The following is a 26,132-nucleotide window of genomic DNA, read 5'->3' as shown; positions in this document are numbered from 1 at the left end:
CTATGACTACAATCACACCGCTGCTGGTCTTTAGCACTCTATTTTAGTGTTTATCAAATGGGGGTATCTGTAAACTTCGATAAGCCCCATTTTATATTCAGCAATCCTATTTTAACTGCCGTAAACTGTCAATTGTTGCGACAAACGCAATCACGATTTATGGTTAAAACGAGCAGTAGCAAGTGTTTTTGCATTTTTTTGCAGTGTTTTTCAACGTTGTTTAGTAAATCAACTTTGAAATCCACAGCTCTATTGTATCAGCAATATACAGGTAAATTGCACTTTGATCAAACACAGTTTTGGTTTGAAGAACATTGAACATAATCAGGCTGCTGGAGCGGGTGCTGCAGGTTCCGGTGTTTCCAGGAGCCAGTATTACAACTAAAAATACCCAAGTACAAAAAAGGAAAAAGTTTTTACACTGTCTTAAAACTGATGAAGCGAACATTTAACTCACATGATTGATCAGCTGTTTCTTGTAAACTCGGATATTCTCATAACGTGTAGTCGTCTCCGGACAGCATGAAACATGACCAATACAAGCTGACATGAAAGAACAATTAAAACTTGCCCAATTGAAACAAATTCCTAAAGACAAATCTCCATTCACTCTCGTACATGAGTTAAACTTGGTTTGTTTCCGGTTAGCAACCACTACTTCTTTTACTCTGTTTACTGGTGGATTACAGCGTAGATGCGTATAGATGAACAAAAGGGGTCAGGCGGTACGAAGATGGGTAGATGCGTAGATGCAGATGTGCCGATATGCAGATATGTAGATAAGCGGTGATGCAGATATGCGGAGATGCAGAGATGCAGAGCCTATAGCGCCAACTTCTAATGAAACTACACTGTAGCCTAGTTTATACGCTACAGACCAGATAAAGGAAATGCACCTGGTTCTTTTTTACAACATTTCAAAATGTTGCTTAAAATGTGCTTAACAATTACTACAGTAAATTCTGATACACATTTCCACTCATCTGCTGTTATTATGTTTCAGGTCCACCAGGTCCAAGGGGCCCTAAGGGCGACAAGGGTCCCCAGGGGCCAGTGGGTCAATCAGGACAAAAGGGGGATAAAGGAGACAAAGGGATGCCGGGGTTGGTGGGAACTAAAGGAGAGAAGGGTGCTGCTGGACCACCAGGTGTGACCGGTCCAAGGGGTGCAGTTGGCGCTCGGGGATTTCCAGGGGCTAAAGGATCAAGAGGGCCTGGAGGTCGTCCTGGAACTCCTGGTGAAAAGGGAGACCCTGGGGCTCCAGGGATTCCTGGTAGGGATGGTCTATCAGGGTTGCTAGGACCACAAGGGCCACAGGGGCCCAGAGGAACTGCAGGACCTGCAGGGCTCGAGGGGCCCCGCGGTTCTGTTGGACCTATTGGCCCTCCCGGTCCTCCGGGGTTACCAGGGATACCTGCCCTTGCACCTCCAATTTCAAAGCCTCCTCAGCCCACTCAGCCCGCTAAGGTCCCTGAAAACCCCACACCAGCCCAACCTCCAAAACCCCCTCAACCTCCCAAACCACAACCCCCCAAACCACCTCAACCCCCAAAACCAGCAGAAGAACCACAAGGCTCCGTGTCTCGGCAGATCCAGCTCCCTGTCGTCACTACTCCAGCTCCTGGTGAGTTCAGTAATTACATAAAGGTAGAAAATAGATTTATGGCCCATTCTAAATACATTACAACAAGTTCTGATAATACATATGACATTTGATTTCACTTGTGTATTTTAATATTCTGTCAATTAATAATTCCAGGTTGCCCACCTGAGTTCAGGAAGTTTGGAGACAGCTGCTATTACTTCTCCTCTGTTTCTCAGAGGCTCAACTTTGACGAGTCCAACCAATTTTGTACCAACATGTCATCTCTAATGCTAATTATTAACGACAATGAGGAACAGGTAAATTCAATGACACCCCTATTGTTATACCTTGATACATTTACTGACTTTAAATAATTGAATGTTAAAATCACAGACTTGTTTGTTTTTTTAACTAATTATCCTGTAAAATATCTTTTACCCTTCTATTCGCAGCAATTTGTGAGAAATACAATTGCAGGAAAAGGCTATTTCTGGCTGGGCCTTACTGACAGGGAGAAGGAAAATGTCTGGAAATGGGTGGATGGAACCTTACCTGTTTTCAAGTGAGAAAACCTACCAAATTGTCTTTTACATCTGTTATTATGCAAATTAAATGTACGTCTTTTAGTGATTTCTGACTTGATTCCTTGCTTCAGTGTAACTAACAAACTACCTACTATGAGGTTTCAACTTTACTGCGTATTGTTCCTGTTGTTGTTATCAGGAAGTGGAAGCCTGGCCAGCCTGATAACTGGACCCATGGTCACGAAGACGGCGAGGACTGTGCTGGTCTGATCCATAATGCCAACTGGAATGATTTCTACTGCACTGACCGCATCGGTTTCATCTGTGAACGAGCCTCTGACTGTCAGTACCTTCTGTATAGCAGAACTTTCTGAATTTTGAAGTCTCTTATTTTTGTGTGTGTCTGTGTGTGTGTTTGTGTGTGTGTGTGTGTTCGTGTGTGTGTGTGTGTGTGTGTGTGTGTGTGTGTGTGTGTGTTTGTCTTGTGGATTCAGCTGGCAATATTCTATATTCTTTCGTACTAGCCACAAATCCCATGTAAAGACCACAACCTTTAAAAACGAAAGATGATATATAATTTCTTGAGAATAGTGATACACCCTTACATCCTCCGGTCGATATTATCAGCCGATGCGTGCTGCTGCGTTTGCCGGCATTACATAAAGACAGGCGTCCACAGTCCACATGTTGCTGGAGATGCCTTTTTTAAGTTCAATAAATGTTCCTTTTTAAAAAAAATTGAGACACGTAACATTTGTTATGATCATTGTGTAATTTTAATGATGTTAATTGAGGGTGCAAAAGTAGAATCGACTCCAAATATCGGCTCATGAAACTCGGCAGCCCGTATCGGTCATCGGCTAAGGCTGATGGCAGACATGTATGTAAACTGCAGCTGTTTGGCGGGAGCACACAACTACAAGGTGTTGATTCTAGTTACCCGTTACTTCGTCATTATAATAAAGGTTCAGGTTACCATATTTAGTTATGCTATTACTGCTGCTATAAACATAGCAGTCTGTAAGCAAATCATAAAGGAGTAAAAACTGCACCTTATGATTTATTCTTGTTGTTCTCTTCACAGTGAAAGTTCCAGTTTCATAGCGTCCATCTAAGACAGTGTGGGCTGTCGCTGGGAGCAGGGGGAAGAGGCTGAAGTTGAGGTTGAAGATGTGAGGACAATGAAGGACACAAGGAGGAGCTCTAGATGACTCGAGGATTCTGATGATGCCAGCTCAGTCAAGCATCACTGAGACCTGAACTGGTCTTTGTCTTAAAGGCACTTTACAACACAGCATGGTGCCAAAGACAGAGCATGCACAGACCCTGCTCAGTATGGTACTGATTAAGTGTTTGTACTGATGGAAACATGAGAATGTAGGGATCCGTTTAGGCTATACGAAGTCATTATCCGGGGCAGCCGCTATTGTACAGGCGAATCTGTAAATAATATTTCACAAAAGATACATTGTTGGTTGGGATTGAATTTCATTGGCTAATTTCTCAAGCTTTATTCTTACAAAAAGGATTTTCTTGCTAACATGAAACTATTTTTATACTACTTCACAGATTCAGAACTGTGATTTGAAATAAGCTCCCATGGTAAACACTCCCCATCAGCTAATGAATACATAAAGCTAGTGTACATTTCACTTTTATACAATTCAAATATATAATTTCTTTTTTCTTTTTCATTTTGAGAATAGATGCTCAATGTGAGCTGTGCTGCTGTTTTAAGAAGGACAGTATTTCTTAGACTTTAGACTGCCAGTATGAGTTTAATACAGTATGAGGCACACGTTAACAATATGTACATTTTAGCCATTGTATGGTGTTTTTTTCAATATGACAAATACAATATGTGAAATATGTTACATGTTTATAATTTGCATAATCAGTTGTTATTGTTGTATGATTGACCAATTCATATAATGTTTAAGGACTGAGTAGCAGTTTGTAATCCGGCTCAAGGCTCAAGATGCCTTAATAAAAGTACCAAGTTCCTATGGATCACAATAAAATGGGAAAGAAACAGTGTGTGGAGTAATTTCTTTCTTGTCCTATTGAATACTGTAATAAATGAATTCTGATGACATGGCATGAAAAGCTGTGTATTTGTTCAATAAATGTTTATTTATATATGTTTTAAATACTAAAGAAAGAAGACAAGAAATTCCTAATTGATAGGTTGCTGAGATCAGGCTCCTGGACATCTGCATCATTAGTTGATTTGTTTGCAGCTTTAATGTCTTTCTTAACAAAAACCAATGTACAACAATCACACATCCAAGCTAAAACACTTATGTCATACTAAAAAGGGCAATATAAAGCCATATTAATGTAATGTTAATTATTATATTGGTTATTTTATCATATTGTATTGTATATAATGATGATAATTATATATATATATATATATGTAGAGTTATTATCCTACTATCTTTCTGGCATATTTTATTAATGATATTGCTGTTGCTTTCTTTGGTAGTGACACTGTCTTTTGTTGGGACAACCCATCCCTTAATTTTAAATCTGTGCAAGCCTTGGCTACTGAATAGTGTCCATCTATCTAAATCACCTAATGATGTCTATAAATCTCTTCAAAACAATCACACATAAAGAATGTGATGTATATTTATCTTTATCTTTCTCTCCTTAAAAGGCACAGTCATGACCAAGGTCAGTAAATATGCCAGTCTTATAGGGTAGATTTTGTGAAGACTTGTTAATGATGGATTAAGTACAATTTAGTCCTAAAACTACTTAATTTTGCCTTTTTGTTTATTGAAGAGTCAATAAAATTATAATATGAAGCCTGATTTCCTTTCATAATAAAGATTAGATATAAAAAATGTGCATGTATTTGAATAGTATTTGGCATATAAAATGACATTTAACACGATTAAATCTTTAGATCAGTTAAAAGTATAGTTCATCATGGCTAAACAGAGAAATAGACCAAGTCTGAAAATCATAATGCAATGTTTTGGCCAAGTATTTTGTTTGACAGATGGCGATGACAGAATAATATTTTAAGAATATTTCAACAGCAGGTGAAACAGCTTTCATGTGTCCCTGTCCATTTCACTTACACCGACAAAATGAAGGCACAGATAAATGAAATGAGATAATCTCTAATGGGAATCCTTTTAAATGATTTGGATTTCACCATTTCAGTTACTCTCATGTGGTTTGTTTTTATTTAAGTTGCTATCTACTCACACACAATAACAAGAACCATTCATAGGAAGACATGATACCTTCTGTGTGGGCGTTTTTGGAAATAGCTGATCACGTATTTCTTACTGTTTTATGGTTAATAGTTTATTATGCGTAGGTTTCTCTTTATGCCTATGATTATGTGTTTCCATGTAAGCACCGTCAAATCAAGGCAAATTCCTTATAATGCAAATTACTTGGCAATAAACCTAATTCTGAATCTGAACCCTGAATGATCATTAAAGTATTGCACTATAGAGGTAGATAACAATTGTTCATTATCTACATCATACCATGGTGGGTGGGTTAAAACTACTACTTCAAGCTGCTGGAAGACTAAACCGACATGAAGAATATCTCACATTTACGGTCAAAAACACTTTAAGGTCCACGCGATGAGATAACGTCACATGATCAAAATCACCTGACGATGACATGGTTTGTTTTTTTTCAGGATAATTTGTAGCTTTTGGTTCATTTTCTTTAACGTACAGTCAGTGAAGTGGCGCTTACGGGCTGTGACCGACGGTGGTCATAGCATTATTGTTGATGGCATCAGTATATGAGAGACCGTCCGCTCCAATTACCCAGAATGCCTCTGTTGTTGCCGTCTGTCGAAGCAGTGACTGTGTAGAATAGACACTTGACATTCATAAAGTTGTCGTTACTATGCGTCTTTATTGTATGAAATAAGACACAAGAGGGAAAGGAACTAACAGGGGAAGGCGAAATCTGTTGTTGTCAATACACCAGCAATGCCTCTCTTCACGACCAACCCTTTTGACCAAGATGTTGGTGAGTGATCACTGTTTCTAGCAGGCTAGCTGAAATAGCTCTGATAATACAGCATTGTTAGTGTTCTTCAGCTGTCTGTAGCTCAGGTATCACCCTCAAGAGCTGTATGTACAATGCTATGTGGCTGTCTCTCGGTGTATATCGCAGGCTATATAAACTGAAAACCTGTCGTCCACGTTCACGTTTTTGTTAAATGTCTGGTTTTGCCTGTGTTGTGTTGTTGTGATTCGCTCTGTTAGCCACGGAGCTAACTAGCCTGTTCTGGGGAGATGTAGCTGTTAGCTAGCAGCAACTTACACTTCGGAAACGTCCACAGTTCACAATTTGAAGAGTTAACGTGACTTGTAATATTCATTTTTTATGTCAAGTTGACTCTCAGCCGACGTGGGACACAAATGTTGTCATCAGATAACAGAAGTGTCATTATCACCTCACTGTCTCGTATGTTGACTGGCCAATATGATGAGCCTGACATCTATAAAAGAGGATGCGGTGGTGTGTGTGTGAAACCATAAAGTCACACTGTGTTTCCTGGTGGTTAACCATTTAATTTGCATGTAACGGTGCTGCAGCTGCATAAAGTACACAAACACCTCATTATGCAGTACCATACGAAACTATAGCCCTCAGAAGCAGCAGCAAATGCTCATTTGGTAAAGCCTACGATGGTTGGACTGTGAGGTGTTATTCCAGCTTGAGTGGTTATTTTCAGGCTTTGTTCTGTTTTTGTATAAATATGCTGTTAGATGTCTCCTTGGCAGTGTTGGTGATCATTTACTTGTATTTTGGCATGTATGATCCGATAGTGTCTATTAGGACCGAGCAGTCATTCAATATGACAATTTATCATATTTCAGTGGAAGCTTATGATGATGAAACTAACTGAGAGTGATAAAGAATTACATAATCTGAACTGATGATAACAGGCACGTTCTAACTCAAATTTGTGAAATACTTTGAGGGAATATCAGATTGTGGTTTTGTTTTTACATCACACTATTTGTGTTAGTGTGTGTGTAAACGCAGTCAATAAAGCATTTAGCCGGAAAAAAATATTACATTAAAGTTCTGGGGTGTCACGATGGTGTGGTATAACCAGAAGACATGCTTTGTTGTGATTTAGGGATAGAAGTCTTTAGCCATATCGCCCAGCCCTAATGTCCTTATGAATCTAAATATATTGCATTTTCTGTGAAACAAAAGATAACATGTTAATGAATACTTAACCTAAATGATAGGAATGTCTGTTTTGGGGCTAATTCAGCAAATGAAATGGCTTAGAAATGTGTCACATTGTTGTTAATATTATATAGATATCTAATAGCTAAATCAGTGTAATGGCAAAGTTATATCTTTACATGTTATCATCATATAACACACGATTACAAAAGCAGCTAAACACCTGGGTCATATGGCTGGAGTATGTGTGTAAGAGGTCTTACATTTACAGCTTGTATTAGTGAATATTTATGGGAATATGAGGCAACTTACAAGTCAAGTAGACAATTATGTAATGTGGCAAGAGAACGGAAAAGAGGAGCTCTCGCCAACACTGGATAATACACAGACACTCATCTGTGTATTGTCTTAATGGCAAACAGTCTCAACACAAACCAAACATTTTGATCTTCAGATTAATATTTACTGTAGGCCTGTTGTAGTTGTTGGGGGGGGGGGGGTTCTGTATCTCTCTAATGTTTATGCTCATTTGTATTATTAACAGGAAACAAAAAGGAGTGGATCTCACAAATGCACAACTATAGTTTTTGTTTCAAGAAGCTTTTTTATTTCTGATCTTAGGGGAATCCTCCCCACTGTCACTTCCACTCTGTCTCTGAATCAAATAAGTTGTGGGAAAAAATCTTTGTCAATCTTTAACTGTTCTGTTTTTGTTGGTTGTTGTGCTTCTTTCCTGCAGAGAAAGCAACCAGTGAGATGAACACAGCTGAGGACTGGGGCCTCATTCTGGACATATGTGATAAGATAGGGCAGTCACGCACTGGGTTAGTTAACTGTCTTCATACTAAACCTGGACACAAACACTTTTATCAGGCATTGCATGAATTTTCCTTTATGGTTTTTCACTTGTAAATCACACACATCCCAGGGTTGGAGATATAACCCAGGGACCCCAAGTGTGCATGGATGAATATATGATACATACTGATACCTTAATGCTCATAAAAACCTCTTTCACTGGATTGTTCTTTGGTCCTCGCCAAGCCCTTAACCTCCACAAACCTTTGATTCCTACCTTTGTGTCGCAGGCCTAAAGAATGTCTCCGCTCTATAATGAGAAGAGTGAACCATAAGGACCCCCATGTGGCCATGCAGGCACTGACTGTAAGCAGACTGTAAAGAGACTGTATTTGATATAAAGCATCATGTAGTCTTCTTGTCATCCACCCTTAATTAACCTTTCACTGAGATTCAAGCTTGTGTCGTAACCGACTTTATTCTACCATAAGTTATATCCTTATATGTGCTACATGTCTGTCACATGTTGCTATGGATGAGACACCGAGTCTGATGAGCTGTTTTTGCCAATGTCCTCATAGCTCCTTGGTGCTTGTGTGTCAAACTGTGGGAAGATATTCCACTTGGAGGTGTGTTCCCGAGAGTTTGCCAGTGAAGTCAGTAACGTCTTAAACAAGGTGCGTGATCCATTTTTTTTCTTTCAGTGTGTTGTCCACTGACTTCACTGACTTGATGACTTAAAATAAGGTTATGCTACATCCACTTCCTCGTTCTCATGGTGTGTCTTTTTAATGATTGTCCACAGGGCCACCCCAAAGTTTGTGAGAAGCTGAAAGCCCTGATGGTGGAGTGGGCAGAGGACTTCCGCAATGATCCCCAACTCAGTCTGATCTCAGCTATGATCAAGAATCTACGTGAGCAGGGTGTTACTTTCCCAGCTGTAGGGTCTCAGGTAGGTGTGCTGGGTGGAATTGACTGGGGTTTTATTTTAGCTTTATTATACTATTTGAAAGGTGCATTTTTAAATTGCTGTGTTTAGGGGTGTCCTGGTGATCTAATGGCGAGTCAGTTCCATACCATACAACTACAAAATCCCCATTTCAATTCCGTCCTAGGACTTTTGTTGCATGCCGTACCCCTCTCTTGCTTCCTATATTTCATGCCTAAAAATGCTTTATTTATTTGGAGACTCATCCTTTTTTTTCATCTAGTCGTTGTGTTGGTTGACATGAGCATGCGATTATTATTGTTTCACAGGCTGCGGAGCAAGCAAAAGCAAGCCCTGCGTTAGTGGCAAAGGATCCCTCCACCTCAACAAACAAAAAAGAAGAAGAAGACTTGGCCAAAGGTAAGGAGGGCTCTAGTTGATAATCTGTACTCTGAAGTGCTTGTTTAAGTTTTTTCAATCCTCAGGCATTGATGGACCAATGTATTTGAAGAGGTTAAGATATTTATCCTAAAAAACATGCACACTAACACCTTTTTAATTCTGTATTTGCATAACATAAATCACTGTTAAGGACTTTCAAGGGCAAACGCATTGATTCCCATTTCTGTCTCTTTTGTGTGCAGCTATTGAGCTGTCACTGAAGGAGCAACGTCAGCAGCCGCAGACCTCCCTGTCGAGCCTTTACCCAAACACCTCCAGCCTGCTCTCATCACACAAGTCAGACGGCAGGAAAGTCCGCGCCATCTACGACTTTGAGGCCGCCGAGGACAACGAGCTCACTTTCAAGTCTGGAGAAATCATCACCATCCTAGACGATAGGTGAATTTTTACTTGCACAAATCAAACACTCAAAGATTTGTCCAATACCTGAGAGGATTGAGGTGGTATTTATATTCAGTGAGAATATCCTGATGCGTTAAGAAGCTTGAAGCTGGGCTAACTAAACCAGAAAATAATCTTCCTATCTAATCCGTTGAATCTTTCACATGAGATCTTCATGCAGCATGTTAGGAAGAGAAGACAACCATTTTAAATCTGTTGTCTGATCATTCCTGGGGTTGTTTTTTTTGGTTTGTTTTATTTCAGTGACCCCAACTGGTGGAAAGGGGAAACCTACCAGGGAGTGGGGCTGTTCCCCTCCAACTTTGTCACAGCTGACCTCACTGCAGAGCCTGAGATGAGTGAGTACACACGCAGAAAACACACCCTTTATCGACGAATATCATCTCTTGTTCTTTGATAGGCCATTAAGTCCATTAGCAATATTGCTTTATTGACCCTAGAGTGGGAAATACTTCACCACTTACACACTCCTGGTGAAACAATGCAAAGACCACAGCACAATCAAGGCAGTGTTTATAGACAAAAAAATGACCAGTAGCTTTTCACATGCAGTAAACAGCAACACTGCCTGTATTTCCGGGAAGTGATGCAATAATTCCCCATGATAGCATTTTGAACCCATTTCGTGCTATTATATAGCGCTTTATAGAGCTTTTTCCATTCCTCCTCATACTGATAATTGGATGTCTGCCATACTGATGCAGAATCCTTTTTCTTCTGTAAGTGCTGAACGGTTAATAAGCCATTATTACGCTACTTTTATGTTCTTGGCACGGTCTCGTAGTATACATGCTCTTTTTAATTCAGCACACATTTAACATCTCCTGCATTGCTGCAAGTATTGATTTCTTCTGTTCAGTATCCTGTCAGATGTTTAGTTGTAAGACGCAGTTTAATGTAGTTCTGGCGTTTATTGCCTGTGTTGAATATGGGATTTTTGAGACCAATACCGATTTTGGAGAGGAAAAAAATCTCCAATTAGTGATTCAAAATGAAAACAGACCTTTTTTTGTGTGTATTGAGCATGGATTTTGCACCAAAAGGCTGCTTTAATAAACAAATAACTCTAATAAAGAATATTTAACATAATTATACATTGTTTATTGTCAACCAGTTCTAGAAATGAAAAAAAAGAAAATAGCTAAATAAACATAATTTTCAGTATCAGTAAAATAAAATGAAAACCTATCTGACGCCCTTCCTAAATCATCTGGTGGGAGATTATCACACTTCTCAATCACATCCAAGCGTTTGTTGCTTTTCCATCACTTTTCTCATTATCACGTGTTGCTTGTTCATCATATTCTTTGGCGTGACGCTTTTGTATTTCGCTTTCTTTCCTCTGTTAATGTGAAACATCCAATCATCAAACACATTGTGTGCTTCTACTTCTTGTTACAGAAGGTTGCACAACAAAAATAACTACAAATCTGACATTTCAAGACAATATCTCAATAGCTTGTATCAGATTATAACTTTTATTTTCACCTGATATCCGGACCTTTTTTTTTGCTTGTGTCGAAACATTACTGAATGTCCGGTCAGCTTAGCCTGATGTCTTATGCTTGTGTAACTGATTGCTACTGTTACATTGTTTTGCTGCTGCTGCTGCTGCACCGTTGTTAACTTGAAAATCTCCAGTGAAGACGGAGAAGAAGACCGTACAGTTCAGTGAGGACATCCAGGTGGAGACCATAGAGCCCGAACAAGAGCCTGCATTTATAGACGAGGTGAGCTCCAACGTGTGAATTTACTAATCTCGTTCAGCCTCGTTGAGATCTCACTGTTGCTTCAATTAATTATGAGCTTTGTTCCAAAATGGGATCTGCCATTCATAAATCTTCACCTGCTGACAAAAAATCACAGACTAACAGAACAATAAATTGGTGAACTTGTTTTTCTCCAAACTGGGTTGAAAGATTCATGTACCTGGAAAGTATCATCACAGGAACTTTACTGAAATCTTTCAGGACAAAATGGACCAGCTGCTGCAGATGATCCAGAGTGCAGATCCCACAGACAACCAGTCAGACAGCGTTGAGTTATTACAGTTGGAAGGTAAACTGAAGTTAGAGTCTACACTGTACTGTATAGAGTGAATGTTAGTTAGACAAAGGCAAATGCTAATCTGGTATTTTGTTTTGTAGAGGTGGATTATTATTGAGTATATATTAAATCAATAACTATTTGTTGTATATTTCATCAGGCGCCTGCAATCAAATGGGACCTCTCATTGACCAGAAGTTGGACGATACAGACAGGCAAGTTGTGGTGACGTTTTGCCCACAAAAAGTGAAGAAGTTAACGATTAAGATCTACATAATTCAAGCATTCATTAGATATTTATATAAGAAAACCTAACTATCTTTGTGTCTGTCTGTCTGTCATCAGGAAGCACTCTGAGCTGTCCGAGCTCAATGTGAAGGTGATGGAAGCTCTGTCTTTGTACGCTAAGCTAATGAATGAAGATCCAGTTTACGCCATGTATGCCAAGCTACAGAGCCAACAGTACTACATGCAGCAACCTGCCAACGCAGCACAACAGGTACAGTCACTTACACATCAGGGTAGGTCTCTTAAAGGGGCAGGTACGCAGGAAAAACGAACTTTTCCCTTTACTTGTCATACCACGTTTCTCAGCACAAAAAGGTAGAAACTGTTCACAATGAGGTATTTAAATGATCCTTGTCTTATTGGGTTGAACCACAGACGGTATCTCCAGACCTAAGAAATCATACCAACACTATACAACAAACAAGTTTCACTCCAGATAAAAAGAAAAATAAGTTTGATCATGTTTTGGGTGTACTGTGATTTAACAGGAATCGTTTAAATGTAACTGTCAAAGGACCATCTAGTTTGCCTCGGCAACATCAGGAGGAATCAGGGGCCCATTGTTTTAGAGAAACAAATGGATTCCCCTCCATTTGTGAACACTAGCACCTTTCTATATGATTAAAGAAAATAGTTTTCTGATAGGATTTGTACTATTCCATATTATTCATTCACCTTTGTTACCTACCTGCTATTTTACCTTCGTACTGATCTAAATTAGAAGAAGAAGAAGAATTTTATTTATTTATCCCGCAAGCGAAGTTCAATTTTTATTTATTACTCTTGGTCTTAGACTTACTCCATCATTGACATTCACTGTGCATGTTTACGGCCACAGGTCTACCCTGGTCAGCCTGCATCCGGTTCGTATGCCATGAGTGGTACTGCGGTGCAGGGTTACACTGTTCCCATGGAGCAGCTTCCTGCTGGAACGCCCATACCTGGTCAGCCAGCTCCCAGGTCAGTTTCATTTACCTCAGTGGCTTCTTATTCTGATTCGCTAAAGCACATTACAAGTTGGCGATATTATTAAACTTTGCTGCATGTCATCCCTTCTTCTCAAGAGTTTCGGTATTCAAGGGTAGACCTTCTTTTTTTCTTTTATACCAAGGACAAATCTAGCCATATTAAAACGGCAACATAATGCTAAAACACCTAATTTACTTGTTTACTAATTTATATACCTTGTATTTCCTGGTTTTAAAAAAATGTTAAAGGCTGGGTTCAAAGATGCATGTGGTCAGTGCAAGGGTGCCGGAAGTAGAGGGTAGAAAGTGGGGAACGGGGCATTACCCCCAATGCTAAGGCCCTGGCCTAATTTGGTGTTGCAGCTGGTATGATCCCATTGTAATATTGTTTTTAGTTTAGTATAAAACGTCCATGTTTTTTGATCAACTGCAGTTTTTTCTGCAGTTATTTCTTCCATTTCCATTCCGTCTATCTGCTGCAGAGATAAATTCAGTATAATTTAAAGACACATTACTACACACTCTCTGCTGCTCTGCCTTTCACTTACTTAACAAAAATAATGTTTATTCTGCTCATTCACTAGTCATGACTGCTGTTAGAGTACCACCTATGACACATCCTCCAGATGTTTAACATTAAAAATCTCCCAGAAGCTTAAATGGCTTAAATCGTCCCTATCCCGGTTTGCTTTTATTTTTTAATATTTGTAAGAATTAATGAGTTTTATTGGCAATAACTTAACAGCACTGGAAACAAAAATAATAAATGTCTGACTTGGGAATGAAAACCATCTTTGTGATAAAGAGAGTAATTCATTATATTTATATAGATGAAGTCTATACATGTGACATCTGGAACATCTGTCATGGGAGATGGATCCCACCTCAGTTCCTTTTTCCTTCTCTGAAGCAAGGGTTAAAAAGGACAGAGCGTTGTGTTTGGTGCAGATTGTAACGTCTCTTGAGGCAAATCTGTGATTTGTGATATTGGGCTATATAAGTAATTCTTGACTTGAATTAGCACTGTGGAAATTTAAATTATGCTAAAATGACCATGCAAGTTCATTTTAAATTACAGGTGAATTACATGCTCCTTAGTGTCACCTGACCTGTATTAGCAACTAGCATGTAATTATTTGTGCTGGTCACAGCTATTATCTGAGACTGGGCAGTATTTGAATACTAGCTTTTTATCAGAGAGTTTATGGTTTTATGAATTCTTCCATCCACCTACGATTTAACGAAATCCACCTTGCTGTAGTGTCGTAATTAATGTTGCTTCATTCTTTTCCGCAGTGACGTTCATATGTACATGGGCCAGCCGCCAGTCTACACTGCAGCTCCAGGCAGCATGGCCCCAGCAGACTTACAGTCCTACCAGAACCCAGCCAGCGCCCCCGGACCCACACCAGGCATGACGCAGACGCCAAACTACAGCACCCACTCTGGACCAAGCATAGCACCTTCTTCAGACGCCACACAGGCCCCCTACTCAGAGAAAGCCTTGCTATAGGCCCCCCCCCCGTGATCACTGTTATCCTCACGCATACACATGCACCAGATTTGATCAAATAGTGGGTGTAGATCATTTATTTTATGTTTTTATAATTTGTGTCATTGGAAACACCAGATGGCTGAAACAGATCAAATAGAGTAGACTAAACTTGATGTTTGACACGCTTTGTGTTGTTTTATCTGGCAGATAAATATAGGTACACTTCTTCCTCCAGGTTTAGAAGTGATCACGCAGGTTTGATTTGAAGAACTCCCACAAAGACACACATGGTCTGAAAACAAACATGGTGTTCTTTTAATGAATGATCTTTCTGTATTTTCACTCCTCTTCCCCAGGTCTTTACATGAGTCAGATGTAAAGACACCGAGAGGCATTCAGTTGCACTTTTATCTTCAGTTGCACTTCCTTAAGTGTTGGTCATCATTCAAGCCTGATCACTTCCAAATCTAGATCTGCTAGCAATATATGAATTGTCCATTTTTATGTGCAAGACATTTATTGCTTCCCTTTTATCGTAAATTGAATAATGGCAATGTCTTATTTTATGGGTCTGAACTATATAATTTAATACCAATTATAGGGGAAATGAGACAAAGTTCTTTTTGTTAGGCTTTAGGTGAATTTCAAAGCAGTTTATGAGGTATTTCCTATAAAAATGGCTCTATTTAAACTCAATTTTCATTCATTAGTCATTTATCATTGAACACTTTATTCCTCATACTGTATATAAAGTATATATTTTTGGACATTCAGCTGACCTAACGTGTACTGACTTGAGACTTTACACTAGCAGTTAATTTGAATTAATTAATTGGAAGTGAAAACGTTTTATTTACAGTATATTGTCACTGTCCTGGAAACCACTAAGAAATTACAGACCTGTAAAATGAAACATTAACAAAATTAGTTTTGAGAAAACAAGTAAAACTGCACCAATTTCAACCTAACCACAAAATAAATATGCAATTACAATTTGATCAAGGGTGAATACACACGAGCATCCCTTCACACTGCCCCTCTACACGCGCACTGGCTCAACACGCACAGTACAGAAACACACTACAGGCAGGTGTACACACACACACACACACAGTTGCACCAATTGGCCTTCACTCACACACTAATATGCCACAGCCTTCTCACCCACTTAAAGCAAATGCAGTGCTAATCGTGTCACAAAAACAAGCAACGTCATCAACTGACATTCACCTTTTCTTTCTGTTTATCAGAAAAAGGACCTTGAGCGAAGCTGAAAACGTTCAGTTATTTCATTCTGTACATGTCGTCAGCTTCTAGAAGTACTGAAAACTGAAGCCACTTTGTTTTTTTGGAGGGGAAGAAGACACCAGAGGAATTCAAGCATGCACATGACCGTTGTATATACTGTACTGAGCTAGTAGTGAAGCCACATGATGACCTCGTGGGTGGTCTGGATGTTAGCACAGCTCCGGGTGTTTCTCTCAGCCTTAAAGGTGAACTCTGCAGTCAAGATGTCCCCCCGCTGAAGGTGTGAAAAGCCAAAGAGAACAAAGTGAAAAAATGCCAGAAAACAAGATATTTTTCTTTTTATTCTTTTAAGAACACGATTGACTCATAACTTAATACTGCAGAGTTTTCCTTTTCCAAATGAGCAGCTCTAGGTTCTTGTTGGTGGATGTAGGGTTTGCTCCGTCTCCATTCAGGAGCTGTACTAACAGACTACACACTTGGGCGAACTCTCTCAACCGCCCCAGTGTCTTTGAAGCATCTCTTTAGTCAGTGTTTAAAAAAAAATGTAGTGCATTTTAATTTATGTTATGATTATTGTTATGCTATTTTAAATGGAGACGCAGTGCAGGATGTATGTATTCAGAGGAAAGCGGAATATGTGATGTTCTGCCTAACTTAGTTGTATATTTAAATCGCTCACCTGAGAACATGGACATTTCTCTCAGTGTTTGATACATGCTTATTGTACTGTAGGGTCAAATGGTGAAAAATGTGAAAAACTCATCTAACCTCCCCATGCATTTCAACCCTGTCCTTTCCCCAAGTTATCGAACACTAAAACAAACTCTACCTGAAGAAGAACAGAAATAAGGTTTTAAAACACAGTCAATACTTGTTAACACATTTCTCTAAACGTCTCCCGAAGCTGTCAGTAAGAGTGACACTGCTCGATCAAATATTGTACAAAGTCTACTTCTCATACCATACTTTCCATACTCTTCTATTGCTTCTATGTGTTCAAAGTCTTTGGGAAAGAGTTGTTTACAAATGACTGATGAAAGAGGAAGAGTATTTATCTGTTGTTTTAATATTTGATGATTCTACATGAAGGAATTATGAGGCTGTTAATATTAAGATACATTTTCCAGTTGCAGGACAAATTGGTGTATTGATCTGATATTTGTGTCATTTAAATTTCTCTTGAGATACTTTGTTTTAAATGTTCTCCCTCTTGCGACCCCTGTGCCACCGTACGAATATACTGTAAAACAACACTCGGCTTAAGCTTCGGTACCTGGGACTTTGCAAACGAGCCATTTTATTTACCAGCACATGAGCATTAATATAGTTGATTTGAAAGACAAAGAAGAAAACCATTGTTTTTGCTGCCCTCAACTAAATTTAAGAGTGAAAAAGTGTTAATCTGTTGGGTCGAGGGCTGAAAAAGTCCAATATTCTGGGACCAGGAGCCAGTTATTCCTGACAGCATATCTTGTTGCACCACAGTGTTGGACTGCAGCCCCAATGTAACTTTATAGCACAGGATTGAGATGCTGCCTGTTTTTAAGTTTCAAACCTCATTATTGTAAAGGTTCTGTCTAAACTTGTATCCTGCTGTTTGTATGTATTCTTTTAACCATACTTATTAATTGATATTCACAATAAAACCAGGCCAAATGTACAGAATGATATTAATGGCACTGTATTCTTGTTTTTATAGCACTTTGGAGGTACATGAAATGCATTTATATGTTTTTATTTAGTTCTAATTTACAAATAGTTTCACTTATTAGAGGCATTTCCAGGAGATTTTAAAGACCCTGAAAACCTTTTTTCTCAACCAGCTTTCACCATGAGCGATGGGGACAGTATTTGTTTTTGAAGTTAGAGCAGCTTTGATTACTTCACATCTCTGTTTTTATGTCTTGTCCACATTTCTCTCTGGTTTGAAGTAGGCAAGGCTCAGTCGGAAATGGTCACATATTTCTGTTCACCAATCAGAATTTAGTAACATTTGGATCGAAACATGACAGTTGTGGGGTTGTTGCTTATGTTGCAAGACACTTTGGTACATGTATCTAATGCAATCTTAACACAGCAGGCTTGCAATGAATTCTACCTTCATGTAGGTTGTTGTGTTCAGCTTCTGTTTAAACTGTTTTAGAGAGGTTTTAAGAAATCAATTTCTTAGGAGTTAAAAATTGTCCTCTGACTTGCCACTAGATGGAGAACTGTGTGTCTATGATACCTTACAAGAATGGATGGATGAAATGTGTAGAGCATAAGAGCTTAACAGCCAAAGAAGGTCAATGTGGTATTAATAAGAATACATTTATTTTGTTGCAATTCTAGTAAGTTCTTGCACATTTGTATATTCCAGTATTGGCTTTATTATTTAGTTTATCTAATATAATCAAGCACCTATTCCGTAACTTGTGCACAGTTCAGCGGTCGGCTGAGTGTAACTTTTAGCGTTGAAATTATGGGCTGGAAGTGCTATTCTTTGTGAGCCCATAAAAAATCTAGCATGACCACCTCATTACCTCAGCAATAAAACAATACAACCTCCAGTGCAGTGTAAGCAATGTCAGTGTGCAGAGTCCAACGGCTCCACTGGCTCGCTCCGTGGGAGATGATTGTCAAAGTCTTTTGCTCCAAGTTCAGACCAGCAGCTGGTGTTCAGGGACCACCATGCCCTCGGGGAAGACGGTCAAGTTTCTCCTGTATGAGGTGCTGCAGTTCGCAGCCCTTATCGTACCCGTCTTTGTGATTATGGAGAGGTTTGCCTGTCTCGTACGTGATGTGAGAGGACAAGATCTAACGGCCTACTGGCTAGTGGTGGCGGCCTCTATTGCGTATGTGACCTCTGTGACCCTGCTGGTGTGGGTTCCTCTGAAATATCTGACCATGAAGCGTCGGACGTTCATCTCAGAGATCACACAGTGGTGAGTACAGATGTTGGGAAGTTTAACCGATGTCACAATGATTTGGTATCTACACCTACCTCAAACAAATGACACGAGTTAAAGTCAAAACGGTTCAATCGCAAACCCTTTGAGACACATTTGGGTTTTTGGGCTAGATAAATAAAACTTACAAGAAGTAGAAACACTTTAATAACAATGTAGTAGTGAACGGAAAAAAAAATAAGCTACTAAGTCAAAGCAGTAATACAATGTAAAAATTCCTTGTTACAAAAAATAAGTATTATCGTATAAAATGTACTGCAAAATGAGCACGGGTTCAGGTGGAGCCAATTCTTTTTTTTTATGTTTTATTGCTTAGACTTTAACAAAGCATCATTTTTCATGCAACTCTTCTGAATTAATAAACAATAAAGCCGTGCCTTGTTCAGTTACTGAGGGGTTGTGGTTCTACAGTTATAATGTGGTCTGGCATGACCAGAAGCTTATGTTGGCTAATGCTAGCCAACTTTAGCTAGATATGGCTTTGTAAATGACTTGAGTGAGTTTGATCAGTTCTTAGCTTGTGCTATGTTGCACTCGTTTCTTTACATCATCCCATTACTAACTTGTGGCCACAGTGGTCTTTGTTTAGCAAAAGTAACATGTTCTCACTTTAGTTACTAAATAAATGTCATGAGTAAATGTATTCAGTAACTTTCCTTCACTGTAACAATGTAAGCATATCAATGACGTGATAAAAGTGCTCACATAGAGAAAAGGACCAACACAATTATTCAGATTACTAAAATAGTTATTATATAAATTAGAACTAAAAACAACCCATTTTGTTTTTCAGGAGACCAACAGCGCTGGCGTATCTTCTCCTGTGCACATTACCGTGCTTTGCTATTTTATTAGCCAGCTCCAAGGTAACGTCCTCAAGACTGATCGTTCTTGTCACAGAGAAGCACCTGTTGATGTTTGGTTCGGTCGTGCTCCAACGGGGTCCTTGAACAGGCGTATTTGTTTTAAACAGTCCATTTGTGGCATGAGCTTGTTTTATCGTCCCCCGGTGTAAGAGAATGTGTTTAAAGCTCTTTTATTATTCACTGAGTGACGGCTGACACGGCGCATTGTGCCACAGAGAAAAAAGAAGGTTGTTTGCCACCAATTCTTGAGTCTCGTGAGATTTTTCTTCTAAATATTTTCTCACCTTGTACTGAGAGGGACTTTGGAAAAGACAGTGGAAGGGTGTCCATCATCACATGACTGTGCTCTCTGTCTGGGTATTCAGTAACTCACAGTGAACATAACAGGTTGGCCATTAACCTAAACTCTAACCATATAATACCATCCACCGCTCTAAAAAAGACAGGAACTTTTAAAAGTATCTTTTATTCCTAGACAAGCAAGGACACAAATAACACCATCTGACCACACAAAGACTCATGGGACATATTGATACATCTAATATGTTTTGATCTTTTAAAGGGCCTTCAGCGGCATCTTAACATCCATAATAATGAGGTGATAAAATGGGATGGCTTCATAAAACTTAGCTCTCGTTTCTCAGTGCAGCCAAATGGCATAATGAGGAGTTTCGATTCACTTTCTTCCCACTTCATCCCTCATGATTTCTAAGTGGCAGATCAGTTCTTTCTATTATTGAATTTACATATATCTTTGGTGTTGTTGCTCGAACTGTAGGTGCAGGTGGACAGAGGACACAGGCTCGACCATTTCGCTGAGTTGCCCGTTTCCATGGTGCTTTTCTCCCTCATCTGTGTGGATGTCGTAGAGAGGATTCGCCCCTGCAGACTCCTCGGACAATGTGAGTCTTTAAGTTGTTGTCATGTGTGAATAATAAAAAATCAATGATGGCTGAGTTCCATTTAGCTGCTTCAGTTTCCTGAGTCCTGATATTATGCATGGTGGCTCACTGTTACACTGTCATAGTTTACTGGGGCACCTGAATAGAACCGAGCCTTTTGTGGTATGAGTAGCTGTTAATGTTGTTAGTAACACCTGTGCTTTACCATGACAAGTCAAAATGTCTTCCCTGGAAAGGTGGGAATCATTACAGGTGTACGCCTCATGTACACATGTGCTGAGCTGATCTGATTTATAAGAGAGGCACAAACAAGATTCATTTTATCGGCTCTATATGTTGAGGAGCAAGACAACAGGTCTGTACAGTCATGAAACACACAGCTATACACTCAGTTGCTATTTTATTCTAGGGTGACCAGATGTCCCCGGCTTTCACTGTGACTGAAAGTCCGAAAATGGAATATAGGAATATTGACTCAACAAAAATGTTGACCAGACAACACGTATAGTTGCACACCCTACTACTCACACAGGCTAAAGCCAGAACAAGCGCCGCCAGCCCAGAGCTCAGAGCAGAACTTCTGGCATTTTGATTGGTAGAATAGCTGCGCGGTAGAATACTATTTTCCCTTTACGAGAGGCAGCTACAGGTACGAAATTCTTTAATGGAATACATGCATCCATTTAGCCATCTATAGTACACACAGCCTTCAACCCTTCTGCTGCATTTTTTAAATGTCCGTTCCGGGTAAAAGTCAGAAACTACAGAAAGTAGTCTCAGGACCGGCCTCAATGCTCATGCTCGTGTGCAATCGTGCTTTACTAATGCCCACCTCTCTCAACCGGGCCGCGGTCGGGAAGTATACCATGCTTAAGCACAGAACATTTGTATTCACATTGGTCAAACAAACTACACTTTAGCTGCTAATCGTGCTTGGGCACAGTACGAATGGACAGTGTGAGCAGACCCGACTTTATGGTCATTTTGGACGCTTAGTTTATGGTGTTGCTGAACTGTATTATGCTGTACTGGCAGGTGTTTTTTTTGTCCAACCCATTTTTATCAAGGACAGTAGACTAAATAACAGAAACACCTCTCTGTATAATATGGACCAATGATTTTGCCATTGGCTGGGCTTTAGGAGAACAATAACCCTTATCATATAGTGTGTAGCGTAACAGCTGATGTTGTTTGTGCTCTTGTCATCTGCAGCAGACAGCCTGGATTCTGACTTTGACATGCCAAGCCCCGTCCTCACCCACCTGGGACAAGTGTCCACCGTAACAGGCCAGCTGCACACTGATGAAGGCCAGAACGATTTGACCCAAGGACACCCAGAGGTCAGGAACGGCAGCCCCTCGGGCAGATGGCAGGACCTCGCCGGCTCACCCAGCCACTCAACACCCAGCTCACGAGCACCCAGGGCCGCCTACCTGTACCCCTCATCCTCGCGCCGACGATCCCACTCTGGTGCTCTGGGCTTCCTGTGGAGGAGGGATGGAAGGTCAGAGGTGTTTGTGGATAGTTTCCTCTTTTGGCTAGACACCGTGGAGATGGTGAGAGTGGCCGGAGAGCCTTCAGTCTTCTACTCAGCCTGGGTGTTTCCCGTCTATATCCTCGCCTTCATCTCTGCTCTCCGCATGGTCATCACTCCTCAAAACCCTTTATTGTCCTCTGCTGGAGTTGCTCTGCAGGACCTTCCTTTTTTCATCATCCGAGTCGCTCTGATAGTTGTGTTTGGTTATGTAACTCCTGTGTTGTACCCATTGAAAAATGTGCTGGTGAGCCTGACTTTTATCTACTTTACATTCCTGACTAAGCTGAGGATTTTCAGAAGGCAGAGCATGTTTTGAGGAGGAGTGCACATGATGTTGTAAATGAAAGATCCACTGTGATTGTGAATGGTTGAACAGTTGGTATATTTATGTGATAGGAGCAGCACCAGAGAAACATGGAGCTGTTTCTGATGACCAGGGACAACATGCTTTGAATTGTAATGGCTGAAAATGTATGATGAGGCCATTCATCCAGATCAAAGTGTAAAAACGATTCTGGATTTAAACAAAAAACAAAGTGTCGGTTGGAGTCCACAGTGAAACAGCTCTTCTCACTTTTCGTTGACATATTTGAATCCAAATGTATTTATTGATACTTAACTTTATGTTTACCTGCTATGTTTTTTTTTTATTATCTGTGCCACATTTGTTAACATACTACAAAAAGTGATGAAAAAAGCTTTTAGAACATTTCAAATAACTGAAACTATGTAAAATAAATACAACATTTTTTTTTCAAAACAACAATGGGTCAAATACCACCTGACTTTGCTGCAGGGGCGGTTCTGCTGCAGATCTGGAAATAATGAATCAATCACGCTTTGATCGATAAATATTTCAATATAAATAAGTGCTATGTAATAAAATATGAATTAATATTGTAACTTCAAACACGGTTAACTGTGAATAAAGCTTCTGCTTCCTTTAACACACATGAAACAAATTCAAACATCTCTATATTTTAAACAGTGTCTTAGAAAATCCTCCTTGACTATAATCTGTGACATACCTTATGAAACAATAAGTTAGTAACTGACAAAGTTTATGGCAAAACAAAATGATCTACCTTGTTTTAAACAAAATGATCCAGATATTCTGTATTAGCTGCCACCAAGTGAACAAACTATGGAACATTTTCTATTAAGTGCTTATGCAGACTACATGATTTTCACACACAAGCCATGCCTGTGCCCTAATGACGGAGACTCCCTTTAGGAAAGATTTATTTCTTCACAGGATAAAAATGATCAGTCATATGCTTTGTATTGAATTTTACCCAAACCATGCCATGAAAATGCCACTTGTAAAGCAGCACGTGCACTTGTTATGGATCTCCACTAATTCATTGAGGTTTTAATTTGTCACCCATGTGTGTATAAAGGCTCAAAGCCCTCTCAGCTACCACCATCTGTGTCAGCCTTACTGAAGACACTATATATACTGTATGTATCAGTTTTTCTTATCATTTCAGTTGCAGTTTTCTTCTTCAGCATATGTTCGCCTCTTTTACAGAACCAGCAGAGAGATCTTCTTTTGTCTTGTCATTTCTTACTCTTGCTCTTAGTTGCTTCATCCTTGGCTGTTGCAAATTAGCATCTCCCCTTCGTCTTTTGTCTGTCCTATAGGCACCATGGTGTTTTATTCATTCACAGCAATATAACTCACTGAATTGCAACCTTGGGCCATGTGCGTGTGGCTGTATCGATACAGAATGCCAAAGTGACACCACAGAGAGACGCTGGTGTATAATCTGTAGTCCTCCACCAGGACACGTCTGACAGAATTATACCCCATGGAGCACTTGGTCTTTGTCCGTCTGATGGATGAGTCAGGGCTACGGGACAAATTGTTTAAGCAGGGAATTGCCAAATCGGTGGCTGCTATCTCTTCAAAAAAAAAGAAAAGGGGGAAACATGAATTACTGCTAATTTGAAAAAGAGCAGCAAAGATCCTTCCACATCCTTGGTGATAAATTGGGTGAATCGCCATTGCCACAGTGAGTGGGAAGATCTGTTAAGACAACATACAAGCAGCTGTAATTCACAAGGAGGGACCAGAGCTGGCCTGCCATCATTTGCTGGTATTAAAACTAAAATGAACTTCCTTTAATTTCCCCACAGCCATGATCATCCTCCTCTTTAATGATTCATACTATAATCTGCAAGAAAGCATTAGTGCAGCTTGAGTTACTGTGGTTATTTTACAGTCATGTTGGCAGTCTGCAGAGCAGTTTTTTTCTTCTCATGACACAGAAGGCTTGGAGCGATCAAAGCAAAAAGCCACAGCCTGCATCTACTCCTCTTTATCAGAGTCGGTAAGATCCACGTTCAACTATAAAGCGTTTTCCGAGGCAGAAGCTTTCATTTTTTCTTCCTCTTTTTTTGTCATAAAATGAACTTTTCATGCACGCTTAGAGAAGCTTTACATTAATTCATCCAGCTTTAACTTCATCTGAAATTCTGAAATGGAGTGCTCAAAATCTACCAGTGCAGTAGTACTTACTTACTTCAACACTAATCACTTATTATATCACATTATTCAACTTATTTGAAGTTCCTTAACCAGAGTCATAGCACGGGTTGTAGAAATCCTGAGGTCATGAATCCAAAGTTGTCAACATACCCATACATGTAAGATTTTTTTGACTGACCAACAGCCAAAGTTTTTTTGAATTATTTAAAAACCTTTAATATTTCAATTATATTTTATTCAAATTTTATCTCTAGCCATGCTAGCTGGGCGACTCTTCAATGGTTTGCCGTGAAATGGTGTACAGACCTTTATGTTCAAAATCAGATAAATCTTAGTTTATGATCCCTGGCTTTGATCCACTGCCACCATGAGGCTTACCTGGCACAGGAGCTGAATTATCACGGGATACACGAGCATCGTGGGTTCACATGTGCGGTCAAACATGCGTGAGATAAACAATTTCATGTCAAGAACTTTGGAGAACTTTGACCTGGACGTAAAATCGCCTCGGCAGGCAATGGTCTGTCGCCTGCATTCACTTATGTGGGACCATGCACTCCATCTTGTCAGGCTCCAAGTAATGTGTGAGCTACTGGCAGATAAGGGGGGAAGCAGGGGGTAACGACGATACAAGGCCTGACCGTTCGCTCAAAAGAACGATGGTGGCTCCTACAGAGGTTAGCGTAGATGCTGCAGTAGTATCAGTTTTATCAGAACTGGAGAGTTTTTCTTCATTAAACGAAGAGAAAGGCACTGCATGGTGGTATCATTGCTTGATAAAAATTATCATGTTAAAGTCAAAAATTTTGCTGGCAGTACCCTTTGAAGGTGTGTTTTTGGATCTCACTTTCACTTGTTTTTAAAGTTTCATCATCTGCAGTAATCGCTCTTTTCTTTGTTCGGCCATAGTAACCATTTACTTGCAGCGCTAGTTCGCTTTAGCAAAACCTACCTTTTCTAGTAGATCAACCACTTCTGGGTGATGGAAAATGGTCACTAACTGTGTGCCGATTGGGATTTTTCACTGGAATGTCTCACAAGACACCAAGTTCGCAACGCGACAAATACAAGGACTTTCATCTGTGGCTCAATCACCATTGTGTTACCTCATTTGGCTAAGATAGTGACTTAACAGACATTTCATTTATTTAAATGAACCTTTTTGAGATGATTAATTTAACAATGGCATTGTGAGCATGTTATCATGCTGAAACAGGTTGAAATATTCTCAATGATTTTCTTCACAGTGCAAAGAGGTTTTTGGACTCAATTATAGACAGAAATGGCTTGAAAAGAGGGGGAACTTTTTTTTGCAGTGTTGAGCAGAAGTAGAATTATCCCCGGTGCCTCCTTATTTCACTCTAAAGGTAACATAAAAAACAAGAGAGAGCGTGGCAGCAGAGGGGAGAAAAAAGACGAAATGAAGCAACAGTGGAGGGAGAGGGAGC

At 39.7% G+C, this 26,132-nt stretch overlaps 3 protein-coding genes across 3 annotated transcripts in view; all 3 read left to right on the top strand.

Annotated features, from left to right (window-relative positions):
* colec12 (collectin sub-family member 12) overlaps positions 1-4,146 on the top strand; it is a 31,734-nt gene extending 27,588 nt beyond the window's left edge. Inside the window, exons 6-10 of the mRNA XM_083928847.1 lie at positions 1,004-1,624; positions 1,760-1,902; positions 2,038-2,147; positions 2,309-2,451; positions 3,194-4,146. Coding sequence (XP_083784973.1) covers positions 1,004-1,624; positions 1,760-1,902; positions 2,038-2,147; positions 2,309-2,451; positions 3,194-3,213 — 1,037 coding nt within the window. The 3' untranslated portion in view covers positions 3,214-4,146. The remainder of the gene's footprint in view (positions 1-1,003; positions 1,625-1,759; positions 1,903-2,037; positions 2,148-2,308; positions 2,452-3,193) is intronic.
* A 1,870-nt stretch (positions 4,147-6,016) lies between these two features.
* On the top strand, positions 6,017-17,585 carry stam (signal transducing adaptor molecule (SH3 domain and ITAM motif) 1). Its single transcript, XM_083928794.1, has 14 exons — positions 6,017-6,123; positions 8,042-8,126; positions 8,391-8,466; positions 8,682-8,777; positions 8,906-9,052; positions 9,358-9,448; positions 9,673-9,868; positions 10,136-10,230; positions 11,534-11,622; positions 11,863-11,950; positions 12,099-12,153; positions 12,284-12,437; positions 13,065-13,186; positions 14,491-17,585. The coding sequence occupies exons 1-14, from the start codon at positions 6,084-6,086 to the stop codon at positions 14,705-14,707; spliced, it is 1,551 nt and encodes a 516-aa protein (XP_083784920.1). The 5' UTR covers positions 6,017-6,083; the 3' UTR covers positions 14,708-17,585.
* Positions 17,586-18,610: 1,025 nt separating this feature from the next.
* On the top strand, positions 18,611-22,509 carry tmem236 (transmembrane protein 236; the record flags this gene model as incomplete). Its single annotated transcript, XM_083928334.1, has 4 exons — positions 18,611-18,864; positions 19,682-19,754; positions 20,533-20,656; positions 21,869-22,509. 4 exons carry the CDS (start codon positions 18,611-18,613, stop codon positions 22,507-22,509), a joined length of 1,092 nt encoding a protein of 363 aa, XP_083784460.1.
* Positions 22,510-26,132: the final 3,623 nt, after the last annotated feature.

Source organism: Echiichthys vipera, assembly GCF_963691815.1.
Source record: "Echiichthys vipera genome assembly, chromosome: 15".
NCBI lineage: Eukaryota > Metazoa > Chordata > Actinopteri > Perciformes > Trachinidae > Echiichthys > Echiichthys vipera.
Note: the sequence above shows the minus strand (reverse complement) of the source record. Positions and strands in the feature narration are given on the sequence as shown.

Excerpts from the sequence above, each read along its gene's own strand:
- stam (XM_083928794.1), top strand. The coding sequence starts at position 6,084 with ATGCCTCTCTTCACGACCAACCCTTTTGACCAAGATGTTG. Across the intron at positions 9,869-10,135 it reads ATCACCATCCTAGACGATAG|TGACCCCAACTGGTGGAAAG; the intron begins GTGAATTTTTAC and ends GTTTTATTTCAG. Across the intron at positions 10,231-11,533 it reads CACTGCAGAGCCTGAGATGA|TGAAGACGGAGAAGAAGACC; the intron begins GTGAGTACACAC and ends GAAAATCTCCAG.